The sequence below is a fragment of the Salmo salar genome, chromosome ssa14, assembly GCF_905237065.1.
Source record: "Salmo salar chromosome ssa14, Ssal_v3.1, whole genome shotgun sequence".
NCBI classification, from domain to species: domain Eukaryota; kingdom Metazoa; phylum Chordata; class Actinopteri; order Salmoniformes; family Salmonidae; genus Salmo; species Salmo salar.
The window spans coordinates 91811445-91827919 of record NC_059455.1 but is presented as its reverse complement, the minus strand read 5'-3'; the positions used below and the strand labels follow the sequence as shown (position 1 = coordinate 91827919).

The 16475-nt window shown below is 51.4% G+C and overlaps 1 protein-coding gene across 44 annotated transcripts in view; it reads right to left on the bottom strand.

The window, feature by feature from the left end:
* Positions 1-16475, bottom strand: part of LOC106592465 (CLIP-associating protein 2) — a 132009-nt gene that overhangs the window by 13631 nt on the left and 101903 nt on the right. For 29 of the 44 annotated variants that reach the window (XM_045694965.1, XM_045694968.1, XM_045694964.1 and 26 more), the window contains 5 exons: positions 15673-15846; positions 14711-14854; positions 14392-14535; positions 6494-6600; positions 6268-6385 (listed from right to left, as the gene is read on the bottom strand). In XM_045694965.1, coding sequence (XP_045550921.1) covers positions 6268-6385; positions 6494-6600; positions 14392-14535; positions 14711-14854; positions 15673-15846 — 687 coding nt within the window. The remainder of the gene's footprint in view (positions 1-6267; positions 6386-6493; positions 6601-14391; positions 14536-14710; positions 14855-15672; positions 15847-16475) is intronic. The other 15 variants (XM_045694980.1, XM_045694985.1, XM_045694986.1 and 12 more) reach the window with 1 other exon arrangement.

The following is a 16475-nucleotide window of genomic DNA, read 5'->3' as shown; positions in this document are numbered from 1 at the left end:
CCATCTCTCTCTCTCTCCCTCTTCCATCTCTCTCTCTCTCCCTCTTCCATCTCTCTCTCTCCCCTCTTCCATCTCTCTCTCTCTCTCTCTCCCTCTTCCATCTCTCTCTCTCTCCCCTCTTCCATCTCTCTCTCTCTCTCCCTTCCATCTCTCTCTCTCTCCCCTCTTCCATCTCTCTCTCTCTCCCCCTCTTCCATATCTCTCTCTCTCTCCCCCTCTTCCATATCTCTCTCTCTCTCCCCCTCTTCCATATCTCTCTCTCTCTCCCCCTCTTCCATATCTCTCTCTCTCTCCCCCTCTTCCATATCTCTCTCTCTCTCCCCCTCTTCCATATCTCTCTCTCTCTCCCCCTCTTCCATATCTCTCTCTCTCTCCCCTCTTCCATATCTCTCTCTCTCTCCCCCTCTTCCATATCTCTCTCTCTCTCCCCTCTTCCATATCTCTCTCTCTCTCCCCTCTTCCATATCTCTCTCTCTCCCCCTCTTCCATATCTCTCTCTCTCTCCCCCTCTTCCATATCTCTCTCTCTCCCCCCTCTTCCATATCTCTCTCTCTCCCCCTCTTCCATATCTCTCTCTCTCTCCCCTCTTCCATATCTCTCTCTCTCCCCCTCTTCCATATCTCTCTCTCTCTCCCCCCTCTTCCATATCTCTCTCCCCTCTTCCATATCTCTCTCTCCCCTCTTCCATATCTCTCTCTCCCCCCCTCTTCCATATCTCTCTCTCCCCCTCTTCCATATCTCTCTCTCCCCCTCTTCCATATCTCTCTCTCCCCCTCTTCCATATCTCTCTCTCTCCCCTCTTCCATCTATCTCTCTCCCCCTCTTCCATCTATCTCTCTCCCCCTCTTCCATCTATCTCTCTCCCCCTCTTCCATCTCTCTCTCTCCCCTCTTCCATCTCTCTCTCTCTCTCCCTCTTCCATCTCTCTCTCTCTCTCCCTCTTCCATCTCTCTCTCTCTCTCCCTCTTCCATCTCTCTCTCTCTCCCCTCTTCCATCTCTCTCTCTCTCTCCCTCTCTCTCTCCTCTCTCCATCTCTCTCTCTCCCTCTTCCATCTCTCTCTCTCTCTCCCTCTTCCCTCTCTCTCTCTCCCTCTTCCATCTCTCTCTCTCTCTCCCTCTTCCATCTCTCTCTCTCTCCCTCTTCCATCTCTCTCTCTCTCTCTCCCTCTTCCATCTCTCTCTCTCTCCCTCTTCCATCTCTCTCTCTCCCCCTCTTCCATATCTCTCTCTCTCCCTCTTCCATATCTCTCTCTCTCTCTCTCCCTCTTCCATCTCTCTCTCTCTCTCCCTCTTCCATCTCTCTCTCTCCCTCCCTCTTCCATCTCTCTCTCTCCCCATCTCTCTCTCTCTCTCCCTCTTCCATCTCTCTCTCTCTCCCTCTTCCATCTCTCTCTCTCTCCCTCTTCCATCTCTCTCTCTCTCCCCTCTTCCATCTCTCTCTCTCCCCCTCTTCCATCTCTCTCTCTCCCCCTCTTCCATATCTCTCTCTCCCCCTCTTCCATATCGCTCTCTCTCCCTCTTCCATATCTCTCTCTCTCTCTCTCCCTCTTCCATCTCTCTCTCTCTCCCTCTTCCATCTCTCTCTCTCCCATCTCTCTCTCTCTCTCCCTCTTCCATCTCTCTCTCTCTCCCATCTCTCTCTCTCTCTCCCTCTTCCATATCTCGCTCTCTCTCCCTCTTCCATCTCTCTCTCTCCCTCTTCCATCTCTCTCTCTCCCCCTTCCATCTCTCGCTCTCTCCTTCTTCCATCTCTCTCTCTCTCCTTCTTCCATCTCTCTCTCTCTCTCTCCCTCTTCCATCTCTCTCTCTCTCCCTCTTCCATCTCTCTCTCTCCCTCTTCCATCTCTCTCCCTCTCCCTCTTCCATCTCTCTCCCTCTTCCATCTCTCTCTCTCTCTCCCTCTTCCATCTCTCTCTCTCTCTCCCTCTTCCATCTCTCTCTCTCTCTCCCTCTTCCATCTCTCTCTCTCTCTCCCTCTTCCATCTCTCCCTCTCCCTCTTCCATCTCTCCCTCTCCCTCTTCCATCTCTCCCTCTCCCATCTTTCTCTCTCTCCCATCTTTCTCTCTCTCCCTCTTCCATCTCTCTCTCTCTCTCCCCCTTCCATCTCTCTCTCTCCCTCTTCCATCTCTCTCTCTCCCTCTTCCATCTCTCTCTCTCCCTCTTCCATATCTCTCTCTCCCTCTTCCATATCTCTCTCTCTTCCATCTCTCTCTCTCTCTCTCATCTCTCTCTCTTCCATCTCTCTCTCTCTCCCTCTTCCATATCTCTCCCTCTTCCATCTCTCTCTCTCCCCTCTTCCATATCTCCCTCTTCCATATCTCTCTCTCTCCCCCTCTTCCATATCTCTCTCTCTCTCTCCCTCTTCCATATCTCTCTCTCCCCCTCTTCCATATCTCTCTCTCTCTCCCCCTCTTCCATATCTCTCTCTCTCCCCCTCTTCCATATCTCTCTCTCCCCCTCTTCCATATCTCTCTCTCCACCTCTTCCATATCTCTCTCTCCCCTCTTCCATATCTCTCTCTCCCCCTCTTCCATATCTCTCTCTCCCCTCTTCCATATCTCTCTCTCCCCTCTTCCATCTCTCTCTCTCCCCCTCTTCCATCTCTCTCTCTCCCTCTTCCATCTCTCTCTCTCTCCCTCTTCCATCTCTCTCTCTCCCTCTTCCATCTCTCTCTCCCTCTTCCATCTCTCTCTCCCTCTTCCATCTCTCTCTCTCTCCCTCTTCCATCTCTCTCTCTCTCCCTCTTCCATCTCTCCCTCTCTCTCCCTCTTCCATCTCTCTCTCTCTCTCTCTCCCTCTTCCATCTCTCTCTCCCTCTTCCATCTCTCTCTCTCTCCCTCTTCCATCTCTCTCTCTCTCTCCCTCTTCCATCTCTCTCTCTCTCTCCCTCTCCCATCTCTCTCTCTCTCCTCTCCCATCTCTCTCTCTCTCTCCCTCTCCCTCTCCCATCTCTCTCTCTCTCTCCCTCTCCCTCTTCCATCTCTCCCTCTCCCTCTTCCATCTCTCCCTCTTCCATCTCTCCCTCTTCCATCTCTCCCTCTTCCATCTCTCTCTCTCCCCTCTTCCATCTCTCTCTCTCCCTCTTCCATCTCTCTCTCTCCCCTCTTCCATCTCTCTCTCTCCCTCTTCCATATCTCTCTCTCTTCCCCCTCTTCCATATCTCTCTCTCTCTCCCTCTTCCATATCTCTCTCTCTTCCATCTCTCTCTCTCTCCCTCTTCCATCTCTCTCTCTCTCCCTCTTCCATCTCTCTCTCTCTCTCTTCCATATCTCTCTCTCTCTCCCCTCTTCCATATCTCTCTCTCTCTCCCCTCTTCCATATCTCTCTCTCTCCCCTCTTCCATATCTCTCTCTCTCTCTCCCCTCTTCCGTCTCTCTCTCTCTCCCCCTCTTCCGTCTCGCTCTCTCTCCCTCTCCCGTCTCTCGCTCTCTCTCCCTCTCCCGTCTCTCGCTCTCTCTCCCTCTCTCCCGTCTCTCGCTCTCTCTCCCTCGCTCTCTCTCCCTCTCCCCGTCTCTCGCTCTCTCTCCCTCTCCCGTCTCTCGCTCTCTCTCTCTCCCTCTCCCGTCTCTCGCTCTCTCTCTCTCCCTCTCCCGTCTCTCGCTCTCTCTCTCTCCCTCTCCCGTCTCTCGCTCTCTCTCTCTCCCTCTCCCGTCTCTTCGCTCTCTCTCTCTCCTCTCCCGTCTCTCGCTTCTCTCTCTCCCTCTCCCGTCTCTCGCTCTCTCTCTCCCTCTCCGTCTCTCGCTTCTCTCTCTCTCCCTCTCCGTCTCTCGCTCTCTCTCTCTCCCTCTTCCGTCTCTCGCTCTCTCTCTCTCCCTCTTCCGTCTCTCGCTCTCTCTCTCTCCCTCTTCCGTCTCTCGCTCTCTCTCTCTCCCTCTTCCGTCTCTCTCTCGCTCTCTCCCTCTTCCGTCTCTCGCGCTCTCTCCCTCTTCCGTCTCTCGCTCTCTCCCCTCTTCCGTCTCTCGCTCTCTCCCTCTTCCGTCTCTCGCGCTCTCTCCCTCTTCCGTCTCTCGCGCTCTCTCCCTCTTCCGTCTCTCGCTCTCTCTCCCTCTTCCGTCTCTCGCGCTCTCTCCCTCTTCCGTCTCTCGCTCTCTCCCTCTTCCGTCTCTCGCGCTCTCTCCCTCTTCCGTCTCTCGCGCTCTCTCCCTCTTCCGTCTCTCGCTCTCTCCCTCTTCCGTCTCTCGCGCTCTCTCCCTCTTCCGTCTCTCGCGCTTCTCTCCCTCTTCCGTCTCTCGCTCTCTCCCTCTTCCGTCTCTCGCCTCTCTCCCTCTTCCGTCTCTCGCTCTCTCCCTCTTCCGTCTCTCGCGCTCTCTCCCTCTTCCGTCTCTCGCTCTCTCCCTCTTCCGTCTCTCGCTCTCTCTCCCTCTTCCGTCTCTCGCTCTCTCCCCTCTTCCGTCTCTCGCGCTCTCTCCCTCTTCCGTCTCTCGCTCTCTCCCTCTTCCGTCTCTCGCTCTCTCCCTCTTCCGTCTCTCGCTCTCTCTCCCTCTTCCGTCTCTCGCGCTCTCTCCCTCTTCCGTCTCTCGCGCTCTCTCCCTCTTCCGTCTCTCGCTCTCTCCCTCTTCCGTCTCTCGCTCTCTCCCTCTTCCGTCTCTCGCGCTCTCTCCCTCTTCCGTCTCTCGCGCTCTCTCCCTCTTCCGTCTCTCGCGCTCTCTCCCTCTTCCGTCTCTCGCGCTCTCTCCCTCTTCCGTCTCTCGCTCTCTCCCTCTTCCGTCTCTCGCGCTCTCTCCCTCTTCCGTCTCGCGCTCTCTCCCTCTTCCGTCTCGCGCTCTCTCCCTCTTCCGTCTCGCGCTCTCTCCCTCTTCCGTCTCGCGCTCTCTCCCTCTTCCGTCTCGCGCTCTCCCCTCTTCCATATCGCGCTCTCTCCCTCTTCCATATCGCGCTCTCTCCCTCTTCCATATCGCGCTTCTCCCTCTTCCATATCGCTCTCTCCCTCTTCCATATCGCGCTCTCTCCCTCTTCCATATCGCTCTCTCCCCTCTTCCATATCGCGCTCTCTCCCTCTTCCATATCGCTCTCTCTCCCTCTTCCATATCGCTCTCTCTCCCTCTTCCATATCGCTCTCTCCCCTCTTCCATATCGCGCTCTCTCCCTCTTCCATATCGCGCTCTCTCTCCTCTTCCATATCGCTCTCTCTCCCTCTTCCATATCGCTCTCTCTCCTCTTCCATATCGCGCTTCTCTCCCTCTTCCATATCGCTCTCTCTCCCTCTTCCATATCGCGCTCTCTCCCCCTCTTCCATATCGCTCTCTCCCTCTTCCATATCGCGCTCTCTCCCTCTTCCATATCGCGCTCTCTCCCTCTTCCATATCGCTCTCTCTCCCTCTTCCATATCGCTCTCTCTCCCTCTTCCATATCGCGCTCTCTCCCTCTTCCATATCGCGCTCTCTCCCTCTTCCATATCGCTCTCTCTCCCTCTTCCATATCGCGCTCTCTCCTCTTTTCCATATCGCGCTCTCTCCCTCTTCCATATCGCTCTCTCCCTCTTCCATATCGCTCTCTCCCCTCTTCCATATCGCGTCTCTCCCTCTTCCATATCGCGCTCTCTCCCTCTTCCATATCGCGCTCTCTCCCTCTTCCATATCGCTCTCTCCCTCTCTTCCATATCGCGCTCTCTCCCTCTTCCATATCGCTCTCTCCCCTCTTCCATATCGCTCTCTCTCCCTCTTCCATATCGCGCTCTCTCCCTCTTCCATATCGCGCTCTCTCCCTCTTCCATATCGCGCTCTCTCCCTCTTCCATATCGCGCTCTCTCCCTCTTCCATATCGCTCTCTCTCCCTCTTCCATATCGCTCTCTCTCCCTCTTCCATATCTCTCTCTCTCCCTCTTCCATATCTCTCTCTCTCTCCCTCTTCCATTCCTCTCTCTCTCCCTCTTCCATATCTCTCTCTCTCTCCCCCTCTTCCATTCTCTCTCTCTCCCTCTTCCATATCTCTCTCTCTCCCTCTTCCATATCTCTCTCTCTCCCTCTTCCATATCTCTCTCTCTCCCTCTTCCATATCTCTCTCTCTCCCTCTTCCATATCTCTCTCTCTCTCCCTCTTCCATATCTCTCTCTCTCCCTCTTCCATATCTCTCTCTCTCCCTCTTCCATATCTCTCTCTCTCCCTCTCCCTCTTCCATATCTCACCCCCCCAGGTGGAATCAGGCGTAACACCTGAATCCACCTGACAGACTACACATTATGAAGAAAACGAGCTCGCATTTATAAAGACGCATTCCATAGTGTAGGGAGGGTTCACATTCACAGTCTCTCTCTCTCTCTCCTCACCGTTTCGTTCATGTCTTCCTGGCTGCGGACGGAGAAGTTCTGAATGGCCTCTGTAACTCCTCTCAGACTACTGTAGATGTCGTCTGAGTTCATGTTCTCTGTGTCGTAGTCAAACGCACTGCACCACAACAACACATCAGTCATATTACCACCACAATAGGTCAACAATATGTAAGTGTGGAAGGTGTTACCTTGATGTGCTCCGGGAGGTTTGTGTATGCATTACCCGAGTGAGGATGTGTTCTGTGATGTGTTGGTAGGAGAGGTGAGGGGGCTGGACCAGCTGGCAGGAGAGCGGGGCGTGTGGCGTGTTAGAGGGCTTCCCATCGGGGCCTGGGGGAAGAGAGCATCAAATTGTCAGAACATGCTAGTGTCTTTTAGTGTTCCACCAGCCTGATCAGTTCTTACAGTGTCTATAAGTACATTATTAGTCACATGCGCAGAATACAACAGGTGTAGACCTTACCGTGAAATGCTTACCTACAAGCCCTTAACCAACAATGTAGTTCAAGAAATAGAGTTAAGAAAATATTTACTAAATAAACTAAAGTAAAAAAATGTATCAAAAACTAACAAGAAAATGACAACAATAATGAGGCTATATACAAGGGGTACAGTCAATGTGTGGGGGTACAGGTTAGCTAAGGTAATATGTACATGTAGGTAGGGGTAAAGTGACTAGGCACAGATAATGTAAATAGTCCAGTGGCCATTTGATTAATTGTTCAGCAGTTTTATGGCTTGGAGGTAGAAGCTCTTAAGAAGCCTTTTGGACCTAAACTTGGCGCTCCGGTACCGCTTGCCATGCGGTAGCAGAGAGAACAGTCTATGACTTGGATGGCTGGAGTCTGACAATTTTATGGGCTTTCCTCTGACACCGCCTATTATAGGTCCTGAATTATAGGTCCTGGATGGCAGGAAGCTTGGCCCCAGTGGTGTACTGGGCCGTCCGCACTACCCTCTGTAGCGCCTTACAATCAGATGCCGAGCAGTTGCCATACCAGGTGATGCAACAGGTCAGGATGCTCTCGATGGTGCAGCTGTAGAACTTTGAGGATCTGGGGACCCATGCCAAATCTTTTCAGTCTCCTGAGGGGGAGAAGGTGTTGTCGTGCCCTCCTCACAACTGTCTTGGTGTGCTTGGACCATGAGAGTTTGTTGGGGATGTGGACACCAAGGAACTTGAAACTCTCGACCCTCTCCACTACAGCCCCGTCAATGTTAATGGGGGCCGGTTCGGCCCGCCTTTTCCTGCTCACATTGAGGGAGATGTCCTGGCACCACACTGCCAGATCTCTGACCAACTCCCTATAGGCCGTCCACATTGTGTCGTCAGCAAACTTAATGATGGTGTTGGGAGTCGTGTTTGGCCACACAGTCGTGGGTGAACAGGGAGTACAGGAGAGGACTAAGTACACACCCCTGAGGGGTCCCAGTGTTGAGGATCAGCGTCGCAGATGTGTTGTTACCTACCCTTACCACCTGGGGGCGGCCTGTCAGGAAGTCCAGGATCCAGTTGCAGAGGGAGGTGTTTAGTCCCAGGGTCCTTAGCTTAGTGATGAGCTTTGTGGGCACTATGGTGTTGAACGCTGAGCTGTAGTCAATGAATCGCATTCTCACATAGGTGTTCCTTTTGTCCAGGTGGGAAAGGGAAGTTTGGAGTGCGATTGCGTCATCTGTGGATCTGTTGGGGCGGTATGCAAATTGGAGTGTGTCTAGGGTGTTGTGAGCCATGAGCAGCCTTTCAAAACACTTTATAGCTACCAACGTGAGTGCTACAGGACGGTAGTCATTTACCTTCCCTTTCTTGGGCACAGGGACTATGGTGGTCTGTTGAAAATGTCAGTGAAGGCACCTGCCAGTTGGTCTGCGCATGTTTGAGTACACATTTTGGTAATCCGTCTGGCCCAGCGGCTTTGTGAATGTTGACCTGTTTAAAGGTCTTGCTCACATCGGCTACGGAGAGCATGATCACACAGTTGTTCGGAACAGCTGGTGCTCTCATGCATGCTTCAGCGTTGCTTGCCTTGTAGCGAGCATAAAAGGCATTTAGATTGTCTGATAGGCTCCCACGGCTGGGTTTCCTTTTGTAGTCCTTAATAGTATGCAAGCCCTGCCACATCCGACGAGCGTCAGAGTCGGTGTAGTAGGGTTCAATCTTTGTCCTGTATTGATGCTTTGCCTGTTTGATGGTTCGGTCTGAGGGCATAGCAGGATTTCTTATAAGCATCTGAATTAGTGTCCCGCTCCTTGAAAGAGGCAGCTCTAGCCTTTTGCTCGATGCGGATGTCCAAGGCTTCTGGTTGGGTTATGTACGTATGGTCACTGTGGGGATGACGTCGTCGATGCACTTATTGATGAAGCCGATGACTGAGGTGGTGTACTCCTCAATGCCATTGGATGAATCCCGGAACATATTCCAGTCTGTGCAGCAAAACAGTCCTGTAGCGTAGCATCCGCGTCATCTGACCACTTCCATATTGAGTGAGTCACTGGTACTTCCTGCTTTTGTTTTTGCTTGTAAGCAGGAATCAGGAGGATAGAATTATGGTCAGATTTACCAAATAGAGGGCGGGGGAGAGCTTTGTATGCATCTCTGTGTGTGGAGTAAAGGTGGTCTAGAGATTTGTTCCCTCTGGTTGCACATTTAACACGCTGATAGAAATGAGGTAACCCGTATTTAAGTTTGACCGCATTAAAGTTCCCGGCCAGTAGGAGTGACGCTTCTGGGTGAGCATTTTCTTCTTTGTTTATGGCCTTATAGAGTTGGTTGAGAGCGGTCTTAGTGCAGCATCGGTCTGTGGTGGTAAATAGACGGCTATGAATAATACAGATGAGAACTCTCTTGGTAGATAGTGTGGTCTACAGCTTATCATAAGGTACTCTACCTCAGGCGAGCAATACCTCAAGACTTCTTTAATATTAGACATCGCACACCAGCTGTTATTGACAAATAGAGAGACACACTCCCGCTCCTCGTCTTACCAGACGTAGCTGCTCCGTCCTGCTAATGCACGGAAAACCCTGCCAGCTCTATATTATCCATGTCGTCGTTCAGTCACGTCTCGGTGAAACATAAAATATCGCCGTTATTTAATGTCCCGTTGGTAGGATAGTCAAATCGTAGATCGTCCAGTTTGTTTTCCAATGATTGCACGTTGGCCAATAATACGGAGGGTAGTGGTGGTTCACCTACTCGTCGGTGAATTCTCACAAGGCACCCCGCTCTCATCTGTCTGTTCTTCACGCGGATGACGGGGATTTGGGCCTGGTCTTAACATAATAGTATATACTTTGCGTCAGACTCATTAAAAGAAAAATTCTTCATTCAGTTCGAGCTGAGTAACCGCTGTTCTGATATCCTGAAGCTCTTTTCGGTCATAAGAGACGGTAGCGGCAACATCATGTACAATATAAGTTGGAAAAAACACACACAATAACACAACTGGTTAGGAGCCCGTAAAATGGCAGGCATCGCCTCCGGCGCCGCTGTTGATCATTCTAGGGCCGTTTAGTTTCCACCAGCCTGATCACTTCTTACACACGTCAAGAACCAACTCCTACAAACTGGAAGGGCTACAGCTAAGACCAGGTGTATTTACCTGTTGGGAGGGATACAGCTAAGACCAGGTGTAGTTACCTGTTGGGAGGGCTACAGCTAAGACCAGGTGTAGTTACCTGTTGGGAGGGATACAGCTAAGACCAGGTGTATTTACCTGTTGGGAGGGCTACAGCTAAGACCAGGTGTAGTTACCTGTTGGGAGGGATACAGCTAGGACCAGGTGTAGTTACCTGTTGGGAGGGCTACAGCTAAGACCAGGTGTAGTTACCTGTTGGGAGGGATACAGCTAAGACCAGGTGTAGTTACCTGTTGGGAGGGATACAGCTAAGACCAGGTGTAGTTACCTGTTGGGAGGGCTACAGCTAAGACCAGGTGTAGTTACCTGTTGGGAGGGCTACAGCTAAGACCAGGTGTAGTTACCTGTTGGGAGGGCTACAGCTACGACCAGGTGTATTTACCTGTTGGGAGGGATACAGCTAAGACCAGGTGTAGTTACCTGTTGGGAGGGCTACAGCTAAGACCAGGTGTAGTTACCTGTTGGGAGGGATACAGCTAAGACCAGGTGTATTTACCTGTTGGGAGGGATACAGCTAAGACCAGGTGTAGTTACCTGTTGGGAGGGCTACAGCTAAGACCAGGTGTAGTTACCTGTTGGGAGGGATACAGCTAAGACCAGGTGTATTTACCTGTTGGGAGGGCTACAGCTAAGACCAGGTGTAGTTACCTGTTGGGAGGGATACAGCTAGGACCAGGTGTAGTTACCTGTTGGGAGGGCTACAGCTAAGACCAGGTGTAGTTACCTGTTGGGAGGGCTACAGCTAAGACCAGGTGTAGTTACCTGTTGGGAGGGATACAGCTAAGACCAGGTGTAGTTACCTGTTGGGAGGGATACAGCTAAGACCAGATGTAGTTACCTGTTGGGAGGGATACAGCTAAGACCAGGTGTAGTTACCTGTTGGGAGGGATACAGCTAAGACCAGGTGTAGTTACATGTTGGGAGGGATACAGCTAAGACCAGGTGTAGTTACCTGTTGGGAGAGATACAGCTAAGACCAGGTGTAGTTACCTGTTGGGAGGGATACAGCTAAGACCAGGTGTAGTTACCTGTTGGGAGGGCTACAGCTAAGACCAGGTGTAGTTACCTGTTGGGAGGGATACAGCTAAGACCAGGTGTAGTTACCTGTTGGGAGGGATACAGCTAAGACCAGATGTAGTTACCTGTTGGGAGGGATACAGCTAAGACCAGGTGTAGTTACCTGTTGGGAGGGATACAGCTAAGACCAGGTGTAGTTACCTGTTGGGAGGGATACAGCTAAGACCAGGTGTAGTTACCTGTTGGGAGGGATACAGCTAAGACCAGGTGTAGTTACCTGTTGGGAGGGCTACAGCTAAGACCAGGTGTAGTTACCTGTTGGGAGGGCTACAGCTAAGACCAGGTGTAGTTACCTGTTGGGAGGGCTACAGCTAAGACCAGGTGTAGTTACCTGTTGGGAGGGATACAGCTAAGACCAGGTGTAGTTACCTGTTGGGAGGGATACAGCTAAGACCAGGTGTAGTTACCTGTTGGGAGGGCTACAGCTAAGACCAGGTGTAGTTACCTGTTGGGAGGGCTACAGCTAAGACCAGGTGTAGTTACCTGTTGGGAGGGATACAGCTAAGACCAGGTGTAGTTACCTGTTGGGAGGGATACAGCTAAGACCAGGTGTAGTTACCTGTTGGGAGGGCTACAGCTAAGACCAGGTGTAGTTACCTGTTGGGAGGGCTACAGCTAAGACCAGGTGTATTTACCTGTTGGGAGGGATACAGCTAAGACCAGGTGTAGTTACCTGTTGGGAGGGCTACAGCTAAGACCAGGTGTAGTTACCTGTTGGGAGGGATACAGCTAAGACCAGGTGTAGTTACCTGTTGGGAGGGATACAGCTAAGACCAGGTGTAGTTACCTGTTGGGAGGGATACAGCTAAGACCAGGTGTAGTTACCTGTTGGGAGAGATACAGCTAAGACCAGGTGTAGTTACCTGTTGGGAGGGATACAGCTAAGACCAGGTGTAGTTACCTGTTGGGAGGGATACAGCTAAGACCAGGTGTAGTTACCTGTTGGGAGGGATACAGCTAAGACCAGGTGTAGTTACCTGTTGGGAGGGATACAGCTAAGACCAGGTGTAGTTACCTGTTGGGAGGGATACAGCTAAGACCAGGTGTAGTTACCTGTTGGGAGGGATACAGCTAAGACCAGGTGTAGTTACCTGTTGGGAGGGCTACAGCTAAGACCAGGTGTAGTTACCTGTTGGGAGGGCTACAGCTAAGACCAGGTGTAGTTACCTGTTGGGAGGGCTACAGCTAAGACCAGGTGTAGTTACCTGTTGGGAGGGCTACAGCTAAGACCAGGTGTAGTTACCTGTTGGGAGGGCTACAGCTAAGACCAGGTGTAGTTACCTGTTGGGAGGGATACAGCTAAGACCAGGTGTAGTTACCTGTTGGGAGGGATACAGCTAAGACCAGGTGTATTTACCTGTTGGGAGGGCTACAGCTAAGACCAGGTGTAGTTACCTGTTGGGAGGGCTACAGCTAAGACCAGGTGTAGTTACCTGTTGGGAGGGATACAGCTAAGACCAGGTGTAGTTACCTGTTGGGAGGGCTACAGCTAAGACCAGGTGTAGTTACCTGTTGGGAGGGATACAGCTAAGACCAGGTGTAGTTACCTGTTGGGAGGGCTACAGCTAAGACCAGGTGTAGTTACCTGTTGGGAGGGCTACAGCTAAGACCAGGTGTAGTTACCTGTTGGGAGGGCTACAGCTAAGACCAGGTGTAGTTACCTGTTGGGAGGGATACAGCTAAGACCAGGTGTAGTTACCTGTTGGGAGGGCTACAGCTAAGACCAGGTGTAGTTACCTGTTGGGAGGGCTACAGCTAAGACCAGGTGTAGTTACCTGTTGGGAGGGATACAGCTAAGACCAGGTGTAGTTACCTGTTGGGAGGGCTACAGCTAAGACCAGGTGTAGTTACCTGTTGGGAGGGATACAGCTAAGACCAGGTGTAGTTACCTGTTGGGAGGGATACAGCTAAGACCAGGTGTATTTACCTGTTGGGAGGGATACAGCTAAGACCAGGTGTAGTTACCTGTTGGGAGGGCTACAGCTAAGACCAGGTGTAGTTACCTGTTGGGAGGGATACAGCTAAGACCAGGTGTAGTTACCTGTTGGGAGGGATACAGCTAAGACCAGGTGTAGTTACCTGTTGGGAGGGCTACAGCTAAGACCAGGTGTAGTTACCTGTTGGGAGGGATACAGCTAAGACCAGGTGTAGTTACCTGTTGGGAGGGATACAGCTAAGACCAGGTGTAGTTACCTGTTGGGAGGGATACAGCTAAGACCAGGTGTATTTACCTGTTGGGAGGGATACAGCTAAGACCAGGTGTAGTTACCTGTTGGGAGGGCTACAGCTAAGACCAGGTGTAGTTACCTGTTGGGAGGGCTACAGCTAAGACCAGGTGTAGTTACCTGTTGGGAGGGCTACAGCTAAGACCAGGTGTAGTTACCTGTTGGGAGGGATACAGCTAAGACCAGGTGTAGTTACCTGTTGGGAGGGCTACAGCTAAGACCAGGTGTAGTTACCTGTTGGGAGGGCTACAGCTAAGACCAGGTGTAGTTACCTGTTGGGAGGGCTACAGCTAAGACCAGGTGTAGTTACCTGTTGGGAGGGATACAGCTAAGACCAGGTGTAGTTACCTGTTGGGAGGGATACAGCTAAGACCAGGTGTAGTTACCTGTTGGGAGGGATACAGCTAAGACCAGGTGTAGTTACCTGTTGGGAGGGATACAGCTAAGACCAGGTGTAGTTACCTGTTGGGAGGGATACAGCTAAGACCAGGTGTAGTTACCTGTTGGGAGGGATACAGCTAAGACCAGGTGTAGTTACCTGTTGGGAGGGATACAGCTAAGACCAGGTGTAGTTACCTGTTGGGAGGGCTACAGCTAAGACCAGGTGTAGTTACCTGTTGGGAGGGCTACAGCTAAGACCAGGTGTAGTTACCTGTTGAGAGGGCTACAGCTAAGACCAGGTGTAGTTACCTGTTGGGAGGGCTACAGCTAAGACCAGGTGTAGTTACCTGTTGGGAGGGATACAGCTAAGACCAGGTGTAGTTACCTGTTGGGAGGGATACAGCTAAGACCAGGTGTATTTACCTGTTGGGAGGGATACAGCTAAGACCAGGTGTAGTTACCTGTTGGGAGGGCTACAGCTAAGACCAGGTGTAGTTACCTGTTGGGAGGGCTACAGCTAAGACCAGGTGTAGTTACCTGTTGGGAGGGCTACAGCTAAGACCAGGTGTAGTTACCTGTTGGGAGGGATACAGCTAAGACCAGGTGTAGTTACCTGTTGGGAGGGCTACAGCTAAGACCAGGTGTAGTTACCTGTTGGGAGGGATACAGCTAAGACCAGGTGTAGTTACCTGTTGGGAGGGATACAGCTAAGACCAGGTGTAGTTACCTGTTGGGAGGGATACAGCTAAGACCAGGTGTAGTTACCTGTTGGGAGGGCTACAGCTAAGACCAGGTGTAGTTACCTGTGCAGTGTTGCTGGTGATCCTCAGGTGGCTCTGTAGCAGTTTGGTGGCTCCGTCCTGGAAGGTCTTGGGCAGGGCTGCCAGCAGCATGGTGAACTCTGGAGTGTTCAACTGGAACAACGAGATCAGTACCGACTGGGCCGCCTGGAACACAGCGGGAGAGAGAGAGGAAGAAAAACACACTTACCCTTTATGTAACATGTGCACATACAACATAACACGTACCAATCACGCACACATGCATCAGGAACCAATCAGTTTGCTACAACCAATAATCAACCATTTGCAGCTCACAGAAATGTGTGTGTGTGTACAGTACCTTCCTGACGTCGGAGCTCTTGGGCTCTGTGGTCCAGGTGATGATGCGGGACACAGCCAGGCGCGTCTCACTGGAGTTCACAAAGTCCTGAGGCTCCATCTGCAGGGTCAAGGTCTCAATGTACTTCAGAACAGCCACCTTCACCTGGAAACACACACAGTCATAGTATAACACCTTAGACAACTTACTCACTCAGTTAAGTGTGACATTGTCTGTCTGTGTGGATCATCCTAGGAGCTCCTCACCTCTGAACTGAAACTAGAGATACTCTGAATGATCGGCTATGAAAAGCCAACTGACATTTACTCCTGAGGTGCTGACCTGTTGCACCCTCTACAACCACTGTGATTATTATTATTTGACCCTGCTGGTCATCTATGAACGTTTGAACATCTTGGCCATGTTCTATTATAATCTCCACCCGGCACAGCCAGAAGAGGACTGGCCACCCCTCATAGCCTGGTTCCTCTCTAGGTTTCTTCCTACGTTCCTGCCTTTCTAGGGAGTTTTTCCTAGCCACCGTGCTTCTACACCTGCATTGCTTGCTTTCTGGGGTTTTAGGCTGGGTTTCTGTACAGCACTTTGAGATATCAGCTGATGTAAGAAGGGCTTTATAAATACATTTGATTTGATACTTCTAGTTAGAGCTACTCAGTGATACAAAGTCAAGAGTAGTAGTTTCAGCCAGACATCTGCAACAACGGAGGGTGCAGTAGGACGCTAAATCTCCTTCACAGCTGTAGTCACGCAGCTATCATGGAGGGAGGAACCAATATAGAGAAATGAAAACTTAAAGAGAAGAGCCATCGTTCAGCAGTTCTCGTTTTCATTTATTTTAATTTCTTTCTTTCCTTTTCATTAATTCTCTCTATCTGTCCCTCTCTCTCTATTCCAAACACCTCATCGACCGCCTGCTCCTCAGTGTGCGCGTCATAAAATTGCTCCCCCCTGAGCACACTGACCTGGGAAGATTGGCTCCAGGCTGAGACCTGCTCGTTCAGAGAGCAGCAAGCGTGGTGCCTTGGGGCTCTCGTGGCAGAGGGGAGCAATTTAACGTTGCGCTGCGTGACTCTCGAAGCAGGGGGAAGTAATTGAACGCTGCGCCGCCCACAACACGTTCCCCTCCTCTCCACAGGCTTAGAGAGAGAGAGGAGAGCACCGCGTCAGAGAGAGGGAGGGGGGAGAAAGAGAGGGGGAGGGGTGAGAAAGAGAGGGGGAGGGAGATAGACAGACAACAGTCCGGCAGATGGCTGTTGATGGTCCATCTTACCGTCCAAACGCATTGTATGAAGGCGGCAATACACTCATATCCCTCGTGGACCAGTTCGTACCCAAAACATTCTACATTCAGGCAGCAACCGTGTCAATTTCCTCCTCAACTAGATTTAATGGCGAGAAGGCTGAGAAAAACTGGGAAAATATGGGTACTTTCTTTACGTTCCACCACCGTGCTAGAGTGGCTCATGCTACTTCCTGATGTTAGGCCCTGCATTCAGCCAGGGGTAAACAACAGATTGCTGCAATCTGATTGGCTGAACGCAATACGCAACATCTGGGACTAGCATTCCTAGGCTCTAGCCACTCTAGCACGGTGGTGGAACGTAAAGAAAGTACCCATATTTTCCCAGTTTTTCTCAGCCTTCTCGCCATTAAATCTAGTTGAGGAGGAAATTGACACGGTTGCTGCCTGAATGTAGAATGTTTTGGGTACGAACTGGTCCACGAGGGATATGAGTGTATTGCCGCCTTCATACAAAGCCTTTGG